The sequence below is a fragment of the Dendropsophus ebraccatus genome, chromosome 5 (genome assembly GCF_027789765.1).
Source record: "Dendropsophus ebraccatus isolate aDenEbr1 chromosome 5, aDenEbr1.pat, whole genome shotgun sequence".
Taxonomy (NCBI): Eukaryota; Metazoa; Chordata; class Amphibia; order Anura; family Hylidae; genus Dendropsophus; species Dendropsophus ebraccatus.
The window spans coordinates 43,940,237-43,956,646 of NC_091458.1; the positions used below are offsets into that span (position 1 = coordinate 43,940,237).

General features: G+C 41.8%; 1 protein-coding gene across 1 annotated transcript in view; it reads right to left on the reverse strand.

Annotated features, from left to right (window-relative positions):
• WDFY2 (WD repeat and FYVE domain containing 2) overlaps nucleotides 1–16,410 on the reverse strand; it is a 43,521-nt gene that overhangs the window by 13,574 nt on the left and 13,537 nt on the right. The window contains exons 3-6 of the mRNA XM_069972112.1: nucleotides 12,036–12,109; nucleotides 6,514–6,568; nucleotides 5,673–5,823; nucleotides 3,242–3,354 (exon numbers count right to left, since the gene is read on the reverse strand). Of these exons, the coding sequence (XP_069828213.1) occupies nucleotides 3,242–3,354; nucleotides 5,673–5,823; nucleotides 6,514–6,568; nucleotides 12,036–12,109 (393 nt within the window). The remainder of the gene's footprint in view (nucleotides 1–3,241; nucleotides 3,355–5,672; nucleotides 5,824–6,513; nucleotides 6,569–12,035; nucleotides 12,110–16,410) is intronic.

Genomic DNA, 16,410 nt, shown 5'->3' on the forward strand with positions numbered 1-16,410 from the left:
AAGTCAGCAGTTTGGAACATGAATTACAGCTGACAGATTCACTTGTAGAAAAAGCTACCTCCAAAAGGTGGCGGCAGAGAGCTGATTTGCATATGTTCTTCCCAGAATTCCCAGTGCAGCAGGAATGGCCTATAAGTCTCCACACTAATCATCACCCTTAAAAATTATCTAATTTTATCTGTCCATGCCATTCCACGAGAATTTGTCTATATGCCACCATATGTTAGGGATAATATTAACCTTCACCAATACAGTGGTGCTGGTCACATTACAACTATAACAGGTAGCAATAAATCCTGCTACAATCTGGCTAATCAGCATATAGAGTTTTCTTGGACGCGTATCCTGCCCCTTAGACCTGACAGTGTGCGGCAGGATCCGGTCGGGTACAGACAGCTTTAGTGCTAACAAGTGACAACACAGCGCACCTAGGAAAAAGCAGGCTCATATCTTTTACTGTAAAGCAGTTCACACTAAAAATGTCTGAAAACACAATCCACAAGGCAGCGATAAGCCAGCGCTGTCACACCAGTCATGGAAAGAGCCGACAGCTAGAAAGACCTGGGGATTAAGAGAAAGTCTGTGCCTGTAAATTGCTGTAATTAGAGGTTGATGTTAATTCCTGGATGATGGCGCAGTCTAAACCCCCGGATGACGACTATATGGGAAAAACAGCAAAATCTTACATTGATGCATAATGTAGACTGGTTTAAAGCATAAACAATGAGCTAATATTGCCCAGATGGAAAATGTAGGCATACCCCTGTGTGCCAATTGTCTATAATACAAGGCATGGATACACTTGCCAAGGATAAGCTATAACAAAAGATACAATAATAAGACTATACTCCCCTGTGGGAAGGGCTTTATAGTAACGCTAATAGTCTACATTAGGACATCATCATAAAAAGCGGATTTAATACACATTAATTTTTACATTAGCCTAGTGTGGAATAATCAATATTGCAATCATCAATCACTGTAATGTTGTTATCTACTATACTGGATATGGGCACACGTTCGGCTTCATGAAACATCTGACCGTATCTTTTGGTATATACAAAACAGCAAATGAGGGGGATCTTATGCCCCTATTCCACGAGTCGTTTGGAGGAGCAAACGAGCGCTATTAGCGCTCGTTTGCTCCTCGTTCCCCGCTCGCTGCCGCCGCTATTCAACGCGGCTGCAGTGAGCGGGTGAGTGCGGGAGGGGGCGGCGGGGAGCTGCGGGGGGGGCTGCCCGGGGGATCGCTGATCGTCCGGGCAGCCCATAGGACATAGCAGCGTCTGCTGCGGATGCTCCTATTCAACGGAGCGACGGCAGCAGATCGCTGCTATATCAGTCGCTTGTTTTTCAACATGTTGAAAAACAAGCAACTGCAACGATCAGCCGACATGAACGATGTCGGCTGATCGTTGCACTCTATTCCACGGGACGAATATCGTTCGTAGCGGCCGATATCGGCCGAATACGAACGATATTGCTCCTTTAAACGACCCGTGGAATAGGGGCTTTAGAATAGAATCTGTGTGTATGGGCCCTATTCCACCGGACGATTATCGTTTGCATAATCGTTAAAGATTAACGATCTCAAACGACCGCTATTGCGAAAGACCTGAAAACGTTCACTCATTTCCATGGAACAATAATCGTTACTTACGATCGTAATTGCAATCGTTTTTTTTCGCTATTTATTAGCTATTGCGTTCGTATCTATTGCAAACGACCGAACGATGTCTTATTCTATGCGAATGATTTGCGAACGTTTTGCGAACGAGCAACGATAAAAATAGGTCCAGGTCTTATAAAGCGATCAACGATTTCTCGTTCGGTCGTTAATCGTTAACTGCATTTCAACCAAACGATTATCGTTTAGATTCGAACGATTTAACGATAATCTGAACGATAATCGTCTGGTGGAATAGGGCCCTAAGAAATGAGTAATGGATCAGCCTGTGGTGACTAAATGTGTGGCTGGGAATTTGCATTTTCCTGATGGAAGATTATGGAAGAGATACAAACAATGGATAACTCTATATGAATGACCACAGAATATGGTAGGTAGATTTTTTTTTTTTTTTCACTGTTTAAAAGGGGTTATCCAGTGAAAATCTTTTTCCTCTAGATCAACTGGGTTCAGAAAGTTATACAGATTTGTAATCTACTTCTATTTAAAAATCTCAAGACTTCCAAGTACTTATCAGCTGCTTTATGTCCTGCAGGAAGTAGTGTATACTTTTCAGTCTGACAGTGTTCTCTGCTGCCTCGTCTGTCGGAGACAGGAACTGTCCAAAGCAGGAAAGGTTTTCTATAGGGATTTGCTGCTGCTCTAGATAGTTCCAGGACATACAGCAGCTGATAAGTATAGGAAGACTTAACATTTTAAATAGAAGTAAGTTACAAATCTATATAACTTTTTGAAACCAGTGGATTTGAAAGAAAAAAAAAATTGCTGGATAACCCCTTTAAGCACTGAACAGGTTGCTTCCGTTTGGGTGGTGATATTTATGATGTGGGGAGAAGGAGTTATTCATACACTGGCTTTGCTAGGTGTTATGAGCAGAGAGGAAATAAACAGAAGCTGCAAAGCAAGAAAAAGGTTACACTAAACATGGCTGTTGCAGACATGAAAGAAAAACCCTGATTTACCTTACTGGAACAATGCAAATTGTTGACACTCACAGAGATAGCTAACACAGTCTTTCTGACTCTCTCTTTTTTTTGTAATACTTTTTTTTCACATAGTAAAAACCAGCTAGAAGCTATCTGGAATAGCTAGAGAAGGGATGAAGTAACTACTGGTGCACTACTGGCAAATAGCTCAACTCTGGTCCCCGCTCCCTGAAAAAAAGCTGTGCACCATGGTGGAGACTTTCATGGGCAGTAAAATCACCTTGTCCGCACACTTATGGCTCAATCTAATTAAAATCATGCAAGTTTTAAATTCTTTTTTATTTATATATTTTTTTTAAACTATAGGTACGCTTTAATGTGTATAGAGGCGTACCCACTGTCCAAGGGAAAGATAGATTGGGACTTCAATGCTTTGCTCCTGTGGCAGATAGACACAACCAGTCTCACAGCAGCACATTCTTTTTTTTTTTCTCCATTAAAACAAACATGTACATTCTACTAAGCCAACAAAGGTAGTCAGGACTACAAACAGTTAATGTGGATATACAGCAAATGCCTCCACCACCTAAAGTAAGCAATACCTGTATGTAAACAGAGAACCACTCACCTGTATGTCCCTTAAATGTAGTTATGAGGCTACAACTGTCTTGTTCAAGTTTTAGAATAGTCACCTGCCCAGAATGATCGCCGACAAACACGTGTCTGGTCTCCACGTCAAATCTGTTGCATCAATGTCAAGGAACAAAAAAATATGCAAAAAGCATATGTTATCTGTAACGGAGGGCTAGCAGGTGTTATAGGACCTATAGTATACATAAACAGTGTATAGAAATATTTTATCAGTGCATGAAAGAATAGGAGCAGAGCCTACAGCTCGCATGCTTTGTGGCCCCATGAGAACAATTTCAGTTTTTGGTTCTGTCTGACACAAACAACCATCTACATCCTTAATGGCTTGAAAAAAAAAAAAAAAAAAAAAAAAAAAGTGTGTATTATATTTCTTCATACCTGCAGATCTTCACGACTTGGCTGTATAACAGGGAGATGAAATAAAAGCAGTAAAGCAGTATTTTATTTACAGACTGTGAGATTTACAGAGTAGTGAATAGTTAATAAAGCGCGGTACACGATCTGAGCAGAACATACGGCCCCGCTCAATTATAGCGGCTGTAATTGGAGACTGTGAGCTGTAGGCAATAGGCAGTGGTGGAGTGGTTCCCATGGTAAGTCTTGCAGGTAACACGTGCCGCTGCCGCAGCTGCTGCTCAGAACGTGGATCTCAGCATATAATGTGCATCACACTATTCTGTATACTGCAAATTCTGTATAACTGCTCTCCGAGAGATCAGCGACATCATAAGAGCAGGAAAATACAAGGAATTCTACCATCTCTTATACAGTGCGAGGCCGCCGGGGCACGGCTCCCAAATATACCAAATATTACAGGGGTCAACCGGAGGTCTGGTCCTTACATAACATCCCATCATCATCATTACTTATGTTCTGGTGTCTGAATGAACACAAAAGTCTACAAACATTCTCTATAGGCTCTTGTATAATGGGGCAAGAGCTGGGCTTAGGCCTATCACTCTAGTTATTTGTTATTCTATAATAAAAACTTTATTTAAAGGGGTACTCAAGAATAACCAAAAGGTTCTAAATTGATGTCATAAAGATTAGTTAATTACAGTCCAGTACTTATCAGCTGCTGTATATCCTGCAGGAAGTGGTGTATTCTTTTTAGTCCGACACAGTGCTCTCTGCTGCCACCTCTGTCTGTATCAGGAACTGTCCAGAGCAGGAGAAGTTTTATGGGCATTTGCTACTGCTCTGGACAGTTCCTAACATGGACAGAGGTGGCAGCAGAGAGCACTATGTCAGACTGGAAGGAATAAAACTTCCTACAGGGCATACAGCAGCTGATAAGTACTGGACAGTAATTTTCTGTATAACAGATGGTAGAATTACTTGTAATGTTCAGCACTCATATTTTTTTTTAAACTGCTGTACCCTTTTAAAAGACAAAATAGGGCTCTGATCAGACTTGATCCCAGTTTTATGATGTAGCTTTAAAGGTTATTCCGGAGAATTGCGTTTTAATAAAATTATAATTGAATAATATAATTTTTTTTTATTTTAAATGGGTACTCCAGCGCAGGGGCACTTTTTTGCTGGGACCGGGGAGGAGGTGGCTGAGGGAAAAAGATGTCCGGGATCTGAGCGGACTTGAAATGGATCCCGCCTCCTTCACTGAGTGGCTGAGCGGACCTGAGACATCACGTCTCGGGCGCGCGTCAGACACCCGGAAGCGGCCGGGAACCGGGCACCAGAGCGCCGCAATGCGGGACCCACCTCTGGAACCGGGGAGGCGAGTGGATGTCTTTTTCCTCAGCCACCTCCTCCCCGGTCTCAGCAAAAAAGTGCCCCCCGCTGGAGTACCCCTTTAAGTACTATTTTTTGCGTAACATGTTTTTACACATTGTGTCGCCACAGTAAAAGCTGACAGGGTGCTCTCTGCTGCCACCGCAGTCTGTTTTGGGAACTGCAGGGTTGCTCATGCACTATAGTCCCCAATTACTCACTCATAGCTCACTCTGCTGTGGAAACGATACTAGAGGCAGAGAGCCTCCCCAAGTGTACGGTGTATCTTGAGCAGTGTCCCCTTTAGCATCTAGTAATCACTGCTTGTTCTCCTAGAAGCTGCAGTTTACACTACACTAGAGACCCCTCCCCATTGTTTTATTAAAACAATAAATTAAAAAATATTTTTACTCTACAGAATACCCCTTTAAATGTATAAGAAAACAAGCATGATTAAAGTTTACAACACATTGGGGGAGATTTATCAAACATGGTGTAAAGTGAAACTGGCTCAGTTGCCCCTAGCAACCAATCAGATTTCACTGATTCATTCCTTACAGACTCTTTGAAGAATGAAAAGTGGAATCTGATTGGTTGCTAGGGGCAATTGAGCCAGTTTCACTTTACACCATGTTTGATAAATCTCCCCCATAATGTAAAAAGGACTGAAAGGATACTGCAGACATGAAGCACAGGCTGTAGTGCGGTAGTTTCCGAGACGTTCGCCAGTCTCCGAGCAATGCCAGGTGAAGAGCTTGTCCTGACCCGTACTCAACATCCACTCCATCTCCAGAATGAAGAGAACCATGGTTACTCTGCTCTGGTGTGCTGTAAGGTAACATAACATCTAGTTATCATGGTTACTGTGGATTCAGGTGGGTGATAGTACTCCAGCTAAACATTAGTCATCCTGTTACAATGAAACATCCCAAGTGTCAACCTTGTGGGAGTATGGCAGTAGGGGCTTCAGCCATCGACAAGGACAATTCTATGTTTACACCAGAAAGGTGAGGATTTGTAACTCTTAATGTTGTGTCCATGACCTTGCTAGTATAAAAGACTTTAAGAAAATGGTTGGTCCGACACCAGGGATGGGGAACCTTCGGCCCTCCAGCTGTAGCAAAGCGACAATTCCCATCATGCCTGGACAGCCGAAGCTAAAGCTTCGGCTGTCCAGGCTTAATGGGAATTGTCGTTTTGCAACAGCTGGAGGGCCGAAGGTTCCCCCATCCCTGTTCTACACTATGGAAAACTATTATGGTACTGTGACGGTGTGAGGCAAGTTTTTTTCAGTTTTCCTATTGAAGAAAAAAATAAAATAAAATAAAAACCTGAGAAAACAGCAGCATGCTGTAAAAGGCATTAAGTTAACTGCATCATGTGAATGCAGTGTCATGAAATCCCATCACTGCGTTGTAACATATAGCAACGCAGCTAAAAAGTACTGTGTGTAATATTATCTAAACAGTCCATTAGTGTGAGTAAAAAAAAAAAGTTACTATTACATGATGTTCTTACCAGAATACGTTCTTGTGGGGGTCATCTTATTATAGTCTTCGGCTAAAATAAATTCCTAGATAAAAGACAAAAAGTTTTTTTTTTTTACTTAAAACATTGCTAGGAAAGAACACAATTTTGTGCTATATTGTTAATAAGACAAAGTTCCCTCGGCTGTTTTTATTATGTAAGCCAGGTTACCAACAATATTTCACTGGATATTAATGTATTCAGTGGTGCTCACCAAGCAAAATGTGTCCATAACTGTAACAAAATTCAAGTAAAGAAACGGTAGTGGCACTCGCCGATAAAAATGCTGGTGCAGATTTCTTTTTATTAATAACGCATGGACATACACTGGGCGGACGCCAGGTAGAGGCAGGTTACAAGCTTGTTTCGCGCAACTGCGCTTCAACAGTCTGTTGAAGCTCAGTCGCGCGAAACAAGCTTGTAACCTGCATCTACATGGCTTCCGCCTAGTGTATGCCCATGTGTTATTAATAATAAAAAGGAATCTGCACCAGCATTTTCATCGGTGAGTCCATGCGTTATTAATAAAAAGACATCTGCATCAGCATTTTCATCGGTGAGTGCCACTACTGTTTCTTTACTTGAATTTTGATACATAAGAAAGCAGTCAGGCTGGTCACCCCATACATATGTATGCTAAGCCAAACGTACATGTGTTCTCTGTGGGAAAAAGGAAAAAACACTGCGGCCATCTATCAGTTGGCAGCTTGAAGGGTCACTGCCATTATGCGTTGCCACATGCTTTCCACAATACAGCATGGAGAGATGCACCCCATATGGGGGATCTGTTTGGCAAACTTTGGAGGGCATGTGGCAACAAATAATGTCAGTGACTCTTTCTCCAGGAATAATAGGATTGTCCAAATAAAATCTAACACACCTAATTTTCCTCTCCCAGGGTATGTTCACATTGAGCAATAGGTGAGGAATTGAAGGGGAAAATTTCCTCATCTTGAGTTGGCACAGAACGTGGGAGGAGACCAAGACAATATTGCAAACAATGCTTTTAGTGGAATCCATGGCGGTACATTATGCACGGAAATTCCGTCGCTTGAACAATATTCTGGGCCTGTTCTTTGTGTACACAGGCACCGTCGCTATGGCAAGCAGCTTATGGTTGTGTCGGGTGTTGACACAAATTGGGTGATGGGGACAGTGATTGGCTGATGGAGACCGATGGGTGCCTCACACGCAGCCACGGCGTGGAGCAGGTACTGTATGCTCCAGGCGTGGGCTGCGGGGGGTTAAAGGGGCTGGGTTACATACTCCGCTGCAGGTATGTAACCCCACTGAACTTTACACTACATGGATTCGCAGTGGATTTCGCTGCAAACTCACAGCGTGAAATCCACTGCGAATCTGGTACGTGTGAAGACGCCCTTAAGAAGTAATTTATTATTGAGACAAGAATTTGTTACACCTGCTATTTCTATTCTATCATATTCTATCAATGCTATAGTCAGCAGCCTGGTAAGCTGTAGATCAGCCCTCCCTTCTGTTCAGGTCAGCTATAATTGTCTTAAGCTAATGGGGACGAGGAGAAGGCCCAAAACGGCTAAATAAAGACGGAAAGTGGAGCAGGAGCGAGGTATTCTGAGGATACAGGGCCAGCTAGGAGATGACTGACAGATACGTATAACGTGTGAAATGTGAGGTGGGGTAAAAATAACATCGGTGCAGCACCAAGTTTAGTATATAGGTAACCTCCAGGACTACGCTGTGACTTCATTTGGAGAACCACATAGCTCCTACTAAGCATGTAAAGGTCGTAAATGCGAGTGACCAGCTGTGGTCGCTGACTAATTTCTAAAACCAATGCCACTACATGTACTATTGCCTCATATTATTCTTGTCAGTCAATGAGCACCTCCCTTATAAATCGGGGGCACCTTGGAAGAGTGGTGTCAGTCTAACTTTACTAAGATCGCCGTAAAGACTTCTTACAGATATAAGTCATCTCTGTACGGTTCGGCAGTGACCCCACACATAGAAAAGGCACCCTGTCTACAACAGTGTATGACAAGGCAGGGCGCCAATGGCTCCCTGTTCTGCCATAGTATTAAACTACATCTGCATTTTGACAACACAGATATAGATGCAAAGACCCTCAGCCACTTGCCAGGAAATACAAGTAGATTAGTACTTCAATGTATTTGTATGGTTTGTCTGAACCAAGTGCGATCAAAGAAACTTATATATTACCATGACCTTGCAAAGTATTATTACAGGTAAAGATCTATATGTTGCACATAGTCTTATCCTTTAGCTGTACAAAACAAAATAATACAGAAAATATACAAAATATACAAATCCTTTTCTACTTAACAGTGCACACCCTGTTCCTAATGTCAAGAATACAAGGCGAAGTGGGAACAAATGCTGCATTGTGGAGATGAAATCTGCGGGACAAGGGCATCTAGTTACACTGTTTGTAGGTCAAGTGGAAGCTGACACATTGCAGTGAAATGTAATAGATCAGGATTTGCTCTTTATCGTTATGCAACAGTGAACTGGCACCGCTACACATACAAGATATACAGCCGAAAATATACGGGTATTGAGGTTGATGGGTAGAAAGCAGGAAAAAAAAATAGACAAGCGTAAGGATCCGAGCGACTGACAAGGGCCACATTGTGGTAAGTAGATGACTGGGTCAGAGCATCTCCAAAACAGCAGGTCTTGTGGGGTGTTCCTGGTCTACAGTGGTTAGTGCCTATCAAAAGTACTCCAAAGTAGGACAATGGGGGGCTGTGCCAGGGGGATGGGTGCCCATTGTTTACTGATGTAAGGAGTGATGCCCATCTGTTTCAACACTTATGGTAAAAAGAGGGCATCACTGCTTGCTGTACATTGTATAGGCTGACCAACGTACACAGCTAAAGCACGTACGATGGACAGAAGAGTATCATAACTGGACCGTGGACCAATGGAAGAAGGTAGCATAGTTTGATGAACCAGGTTTTCTGTTACATAATGCGGGCAGCCGGGGGCGAGTGTCATGTAACTGGAGAAGAAATGGCAACAGGATGCATGATGGGAAGACGAGCTAGTGGAGGAAGTATGATGCTTTTCTCTTTGACATGTACCACATACCTAAACACAAAGTTCTCCCCTTAATAGCAGCAAGAAAACCACACTACAGATATTGTTCAGGAATGGTTTAAGGACCCTAACATCTAGGGGTAAGACCCCACAGGATACCTCTCCAAGGTTCCATGGGTCTTAGTATAACAAATTATAAAATATTTATATATCATATCATAGTTAGGGGCTCCTCAATAAGCTGAGCCCAAGAGTCTCTACTCTCCCAAGGTATTACATGTTTTCTTCCATAGACTAGGCCATGTACCATCAGCAGGTGACGCTGTATTAGACATGGCATTACCCAATAATACACAGCTGGTAGGCAGCCACAAAAGATTGCACCGACTTCAGCTGTACATTTTTATCACTGTATACTAATCCCACATGAAATGCCAACATGTCATACTATATTGCAAAAAGGAGTCAATACAATCGCTTGTTTCTTATCCTAAAATATTCAGCCTGGCATTTATGGAGGAATTTTGCTAAGATCTTTAGTCAGCTTTGCCTTGGGTGCCAAAAGAGCTTACTCTGTTCTGGGTTATAATAAAAAGGTAACGTTCAGATCATGCTGCAGCCTGTGGGTATGTCAGCAGACCACACACATGCAGAATGCATGGCCTCTAGTGTCACCGTATACAGATAATGTACTGTATGAAAGTAAATAAATAAATATTATATATTTGTCCCGTGGAATAGGAGGCAACGATCAGCCGTCATAGTTCATGTTGGCTGATCGTTGAAGTCGTATGTCTTTCAACATGTTGAAAGACAAACGACAAATAGCAGTGATCTGGTGCTGCCGCTCCGTGCAGCAGGCCGCCGCTATATCCTGTAGGCTGCCCAGACAATTAGCGATCACCCAGGCAGCCCCCCCCCGCGCAGCTCCCCGCGGACCCTCCCCAGACTCACCCGCTCGCTGCAGCCGCGTAGAATAGCGGCAGCAGCGAGCGGGGAACGAGGAGCAAACGAGCGCTCACAGCGCTTGTTTGCTCCTCAGAGTCGGGCCGTGGAATACGGCCATAAGTGTTGAGACCCCCACTGTGAGCTACATAGAGTGGAAGACATGCATGGCTCAGCTCTCACTGTGCTCTCTGTCTTGTTACAGGTAAGTGCTCAGCCGCATGCTTCTCCCACTATCTAATGATTGATGGGGGTTCAAACACTCTGCTAGTTAGTTTTTTTTTTACCTCCCTTAGGGTCCTATTACACGGAGCAATTTTTAACAATTAACGACTAACGACAGCAAACTAGATTGTATATCGTTAACCTGAAATCCTTCACCATATTAGGGTGCGTTTATACAGAGGTTTATATGACAGATTTTTGAAGCCAAAGCCAGGAATGGATTTGAAAAGTCTTTCCTTTATGACCTGTTCTCTGTTTATAGTCTGTTCCCGGCTTTGGCTTCAAATATCTGTCAGATAAATCTCTCTGTGTAAACGCACCATTACACAGAACGATAATAGTTCGTTACGATCATTATTGCTATCGTTACTATAATCATTTACTCCTGATCCCAGCAAAACAATGAACGAATGTGGAATTACAGCGATTAACGATAACTTTAGATCTAAATCAACAATCAACAACATGCGAACAATTTTTCTAGGGTTGCCTGCAATTACACAGAACAATTATCGCTTAAATTCGAACGATTTAACGATTTTTCGCACAATAATCTTCCCTAAGTAAATAGACCACAGGTAAGGAGACTGTGTAACCACTATACAGTGAAATATCCTGCCTAAAACTCTCATTCCCTCTCCAATTTCACCATTTCCATTTGCCATCACTGGGTGGAAAAATTCTAGTTTACAGGCAAGAGGCAGATATACAGTCTAGTATACAATGATATAAACTAAATTATGTGGACCACAGATAGATATAGCTCATCTACACTGATCTACAGAACAGAACTCCCATTAGGGGAGAGAGGTTGTTGTTCTGCCGATGGATTTGGCTAACACAGAATTCCTTGGGCAGGGTATATCTTTAGTTATACAGCTATAAACATGACAGCTTGCCGGAGAAGACTTCTAACACAGGTGTAAATGTACAGTGAAACATAGTCCAGTATAACAAGGTGGGAAAGATGCCAACGCGTTTAAAATTTTTGCCCTTTCTCATTGCTAGAAATGCATTGGCTGTTTTATCTTTCCTGTTCAGAAGCCAACAAAAACCAATATTTTACTTCCTCTGTAACACTGAACCATGTTTCATTGTATGCATTGGATTATGGTGGTATCCTCTGCATCGCATTCGGATTTACATACATTTCAGCCTCTGGCTCCCATTTACTGATAGCAAGTGTAAATAGAAACTGAAAGACACATGCATATATAGGTTGAATTCATTATCATTACATAGATATAGAAATCCCTTACACTAAGCTGCCTGTGGAAAAACAGAATTTACAATATACTTACTGAGATTGTACCATTGTCTAGCCCCACAGACAGCCTCCGCGTTTCCGGGTTAAAAGACATGCATGAACATGGAGCTGAAAGATATGAACATGGGGTGATGTTAGCAGTGCTCCTATACCCAGTGCCAACTAAGAAGCTTGAGTTTATTACCGACACATACAGTTCCATCTCGATTATGGTAAAAGTAATGAAAAAAAAGTTACATATCATATCAAAAAATAAAAAAAAGTGATGCTTTCCCATCTGCACCGTTAAAGTGTACCTGTCGTTTGATTTTTGTTTTTTTTGCAGACATCAGGCGATTTTAAGAAACTTTGTAATTGGATATATTAGCTGAAAAATGCATTTTTATCATGAGAAAGCAGTTTGAACCTCTCCCCCCTGTCTACATTGTTCTCTATGGAGAGGGGGGGGGGGGGTGGAGGGAGATGAGGCACCAAAACAGGACAACAAAGAGTTAATTTACAGCTACATCACCAAGCTATCTCCTCTGAAGTCAGCACTGACAGAGGCTTTCACAAAGCTCCTGCTGTGTAATCCTTTGTTCTCTGCGACTAATCTCCCCCCCCTCCCCTCTCCATAGAACAGACAGGGCACGTCTGATGCAAAAAGACACAAATTTCCTGATAATGAGCAGTGGATGAGAGAGAGGAGGGAGGGGGGACCTGGGTAAAGTCTTTTTGAATGCAGATAATGGCATATTTGCCTAATAAGCCCAGTTACAAAGTTTCTTAAAATGGCCTGTACTATTGATTTCTGCCAAAAAAAAAAAAAAAAAAAGAAAAAAAAAAGGCAGTGAAACTTAAGGAGATGATGCTGGAGTGATCAGCTGATCGCTGGAATCTCACTCTTGGCACCACTGGAAACCAGCTAATTTTGCTCAAAGGATCCACAGCCAGCCCAGCATTTTCCCTTGAGTGACAGCTACTGTGAAGGTACAGTACTGGCGGATATGATCATGTGCATGGCAATGGATGATAAAATGTACACGCTGAAATCAGTTTCTACATATATCTAATATAATACAGGTTTCCTCATACAAAAGCTCAGGAACCACATATGTGGAGCTGCCATAAGCTAGAAACTCACGACATTATACGCTAAAAGCATAAAAGATGTCATAGCTTTACTGAAACTTAACCACAGAACATACATGTTAAGATTCATATCATGGCCACCGGGCTCTTGGGTCAGGGTGGTAAACCAGGAGATTGGCACTATAGTAACTGCTGCAAGTTTATCACTGCCGCTAGCCATGTTTCACACCGATTCATATTGGATTTTTTTTTGTAATTAACTTGTTATTTCTTCATGAATTTCTAGGAAACCTGTCAGGATATTCTTAAAGGGCCGCATGCAGTGGAGTCTGGGGCATGTATAGTATATTGTAGTCCAGGACCCCCATCAATTAAAAGAAAGAAGCTGTGCCCCCTCATTAGACACCCGCTCTGAAGCTACAGCGGCAGTTTGCGATCGCAGACTAGATTCCGCTCCCTGCATACAGTGCCAGCATGTCATCTTTTCCCCGCTGTTACCCTTCACACATTTTATCCCACTTGTATTTCTTTTATAGTGTCGGTAGCTTTTGGTCCACAAAATTATATGGGTTGAATGTAAAAACGCACCTCTCACCCCTTTGTATTAGCTTATAGTATGACCAATGTGTGATAGATCATTGCAACATGAAAACATGAGTAGACATAAACTTGATCGGCACCCACGCATTAAATAAGTCTGCCTTTTTACTAGGTAAAAATAAAGGATCAGACAAACATACTGTAATGATATGTCAGAATATATCTGTATTGTTACTAAATGATTCGCCAGCCAAAGAATGAAGAAAATGTGGCCCCATCAGCAAGAACTCTTACTGCATTGTACTAGCCCTCCGAACTGCCAAGAGCAAGGCTGGTGCAGAAAATAAGGGAATAGCTGGCCCTCCAGGAGACCCAACGTGTTTCTATTGTACATGATTTCAGCAGGGGTCAATGAATTATTGTTAAAGGAATATGATGAGTACGTTAATAGTATACGCAGTCCATGTGAACAGAGGCAAAGTGGGAACATATGCCAACAGGGATGACACTGGAAGTGAATGACTATAATGCGCACTGCTTTGAAGGTATCATATCTGTAATAGCTCTAATAGAACACAGCTAAAATGCAGCCAGTGTACCTCCATTCTCTAGTCAAATAGCCACTATACAAGCTAACAGTAAAACATTTGTTACACATCATGTGAACTGCCCCTTATTACACATGGTTTTAATATAGTGGATATATTGTGTACACTGTATTATTACAATATCTATATTGTTGTGTTTTGTTGGTGTGTGTGTGTGTGTGTGTGTTAGGCTGCAGATGGCTGGTAAAATATTAAACATGTTACTGCATGGTCACGTAAGCCACACAAGGTCACATTCTGCCAGGGTTTACGTTTGAATTCCGTATCTACTTTTTTCTTTTAATTCCTGTAGATTACACAACCATACTGGCTTTTTGGGGCTGTTAGGTTAAACTTCCCCATCAGTCATTGCACCTTGACCTATAACATTGGTGTTTGTAAACTCTCAGCTCAGCAATCACGTAATGTAGAGGATCATTTATCAGGAAGATGAAGAGCGACACAGTGACTGACCACGATACGCAGTAGGGGTGCGCGGAGATCCACAATGGTCCATTCTGGATGGATTTGTAGCTACTGTTGGGTCACAGCAACCTGCAACCCCATTCACCTATATTGGGGGATTAATGTGGTGGGACACAATAATATTTAGTCCTGTGACATGTGTCACGGCCAAAGTTCCCACGTAGCCCTGGTCAGCAGTGTTGAGCACTCAAACTTGTCAACAGCCCAGATGGCAGATCCTTCCTGGCAAGTGTCTGGAGCTCTGGACACGTATCATGAGGGATCCACCTCCTGTGCACATGCAATAGTGCTGCCCTAGAAGCTAGAAGACATCTTCTTTGGTCATGCAACTTGCATTACCGTAACTTAAGATATTTTATTTACTCCTCTCCTTGTCCTCTATATGGAACTGTCAGCAGACCTGAGGGCTCAAAACTGCTGACAGATTCCCTTTAGAGTGGAGGCTCATCCTTGGTGAGCTATTGCCAGTACATCAGGAATCTGAATTGCATCATCAAATTACAATTGAGGAACAAAAGCAGAAGACAGTAAAGTAAATGGCTGAATTGCATTTAGAAGCAATTGAATGCCCACTGGATAGAACACATACAGTGCCACTGGCTAGGCAGTCATAGTTGCTGGCTATGGTCACCAATATTTTAAACAATTTTGCCATGTTGCCCTTTTTTTCTAGATGTTTAACTGTAATGGTGGTAATAAAGAGTGTTTAATACAAACAATACATTTGGCACATGCCATGTACTCAATTTATTACGCACAAGGTGTAATTGTTAAGTAAATCTTCCTCAGACTAAATAAACAGCAAATGTTTAGTCTAGCATGATATGATAAGATTTATATGACCTGTTTACTTGCTGGGGGGGGGGGGTTGCCCTAATTAACCTCTTAAGGACAGAGGCAATGTTCGCTTTTGCGTTTTCGTTTTTTCCTCCTTGTGTTTAAAAGGCCAAAGCACTTGCATTTTTTTCACCTAGAAACACACACAAGCCCATTTTTTTTGCAGCACTAACTGTACTTTGCAATGACAGACTTAATTTTTGCATAAAATATGCTGTTAAAGCAGAAAAAAATTAAATGTGCGGTGAAATTGAAAAAAAAAAATGCAATTCTTTTTCTTTGGGGGGAATTTGTTTTTACCCCGTTGACCCTAGGGTAAAAACGGACATGGTATATATGTCCCTCACGTTGTTCTGATTAAAAAAATATGCAACTTGCATAACTTTTATATTATTTGATGGCTTTAAAAAAAAAAATAAAACCTTCTACAGAAAAAAAAAGTTCCTTAAAAGTGCTCTATTCCCAGGCTTATAGCGCTTTTATCCTTTGGTCTATGGGGCTGTGTGAGGTGTCATTTTTTGTGCCATGATGTGTTCTTTCTATCGGTACCTTGATTGCGTATATGCAAATTTTTAATCGCTTTTCATTACAATTTTTCAGGATTTGATGCGACCAAAAATGCTAATTTTTTTTTTTACTTTGGCGGGTCTTTGTGCTTACGCCATTTAGCATGCGAGATCAGGAATGTGATAAATTAATAGTTCACCCGATAACGCAGGCAGCGATACCAAACATATTTATTTATTTATTTTATTTCTAAAATAGGAAAAGGGGGGGGTGATTCAGATTAATGAAAACACTTTCTTTTTATAACACTTCCAAAGTAATTAGAAGTCCCCCTGGGGGACATCTAATACAACTACACTGATCTCCCATAGAGATCAGTGT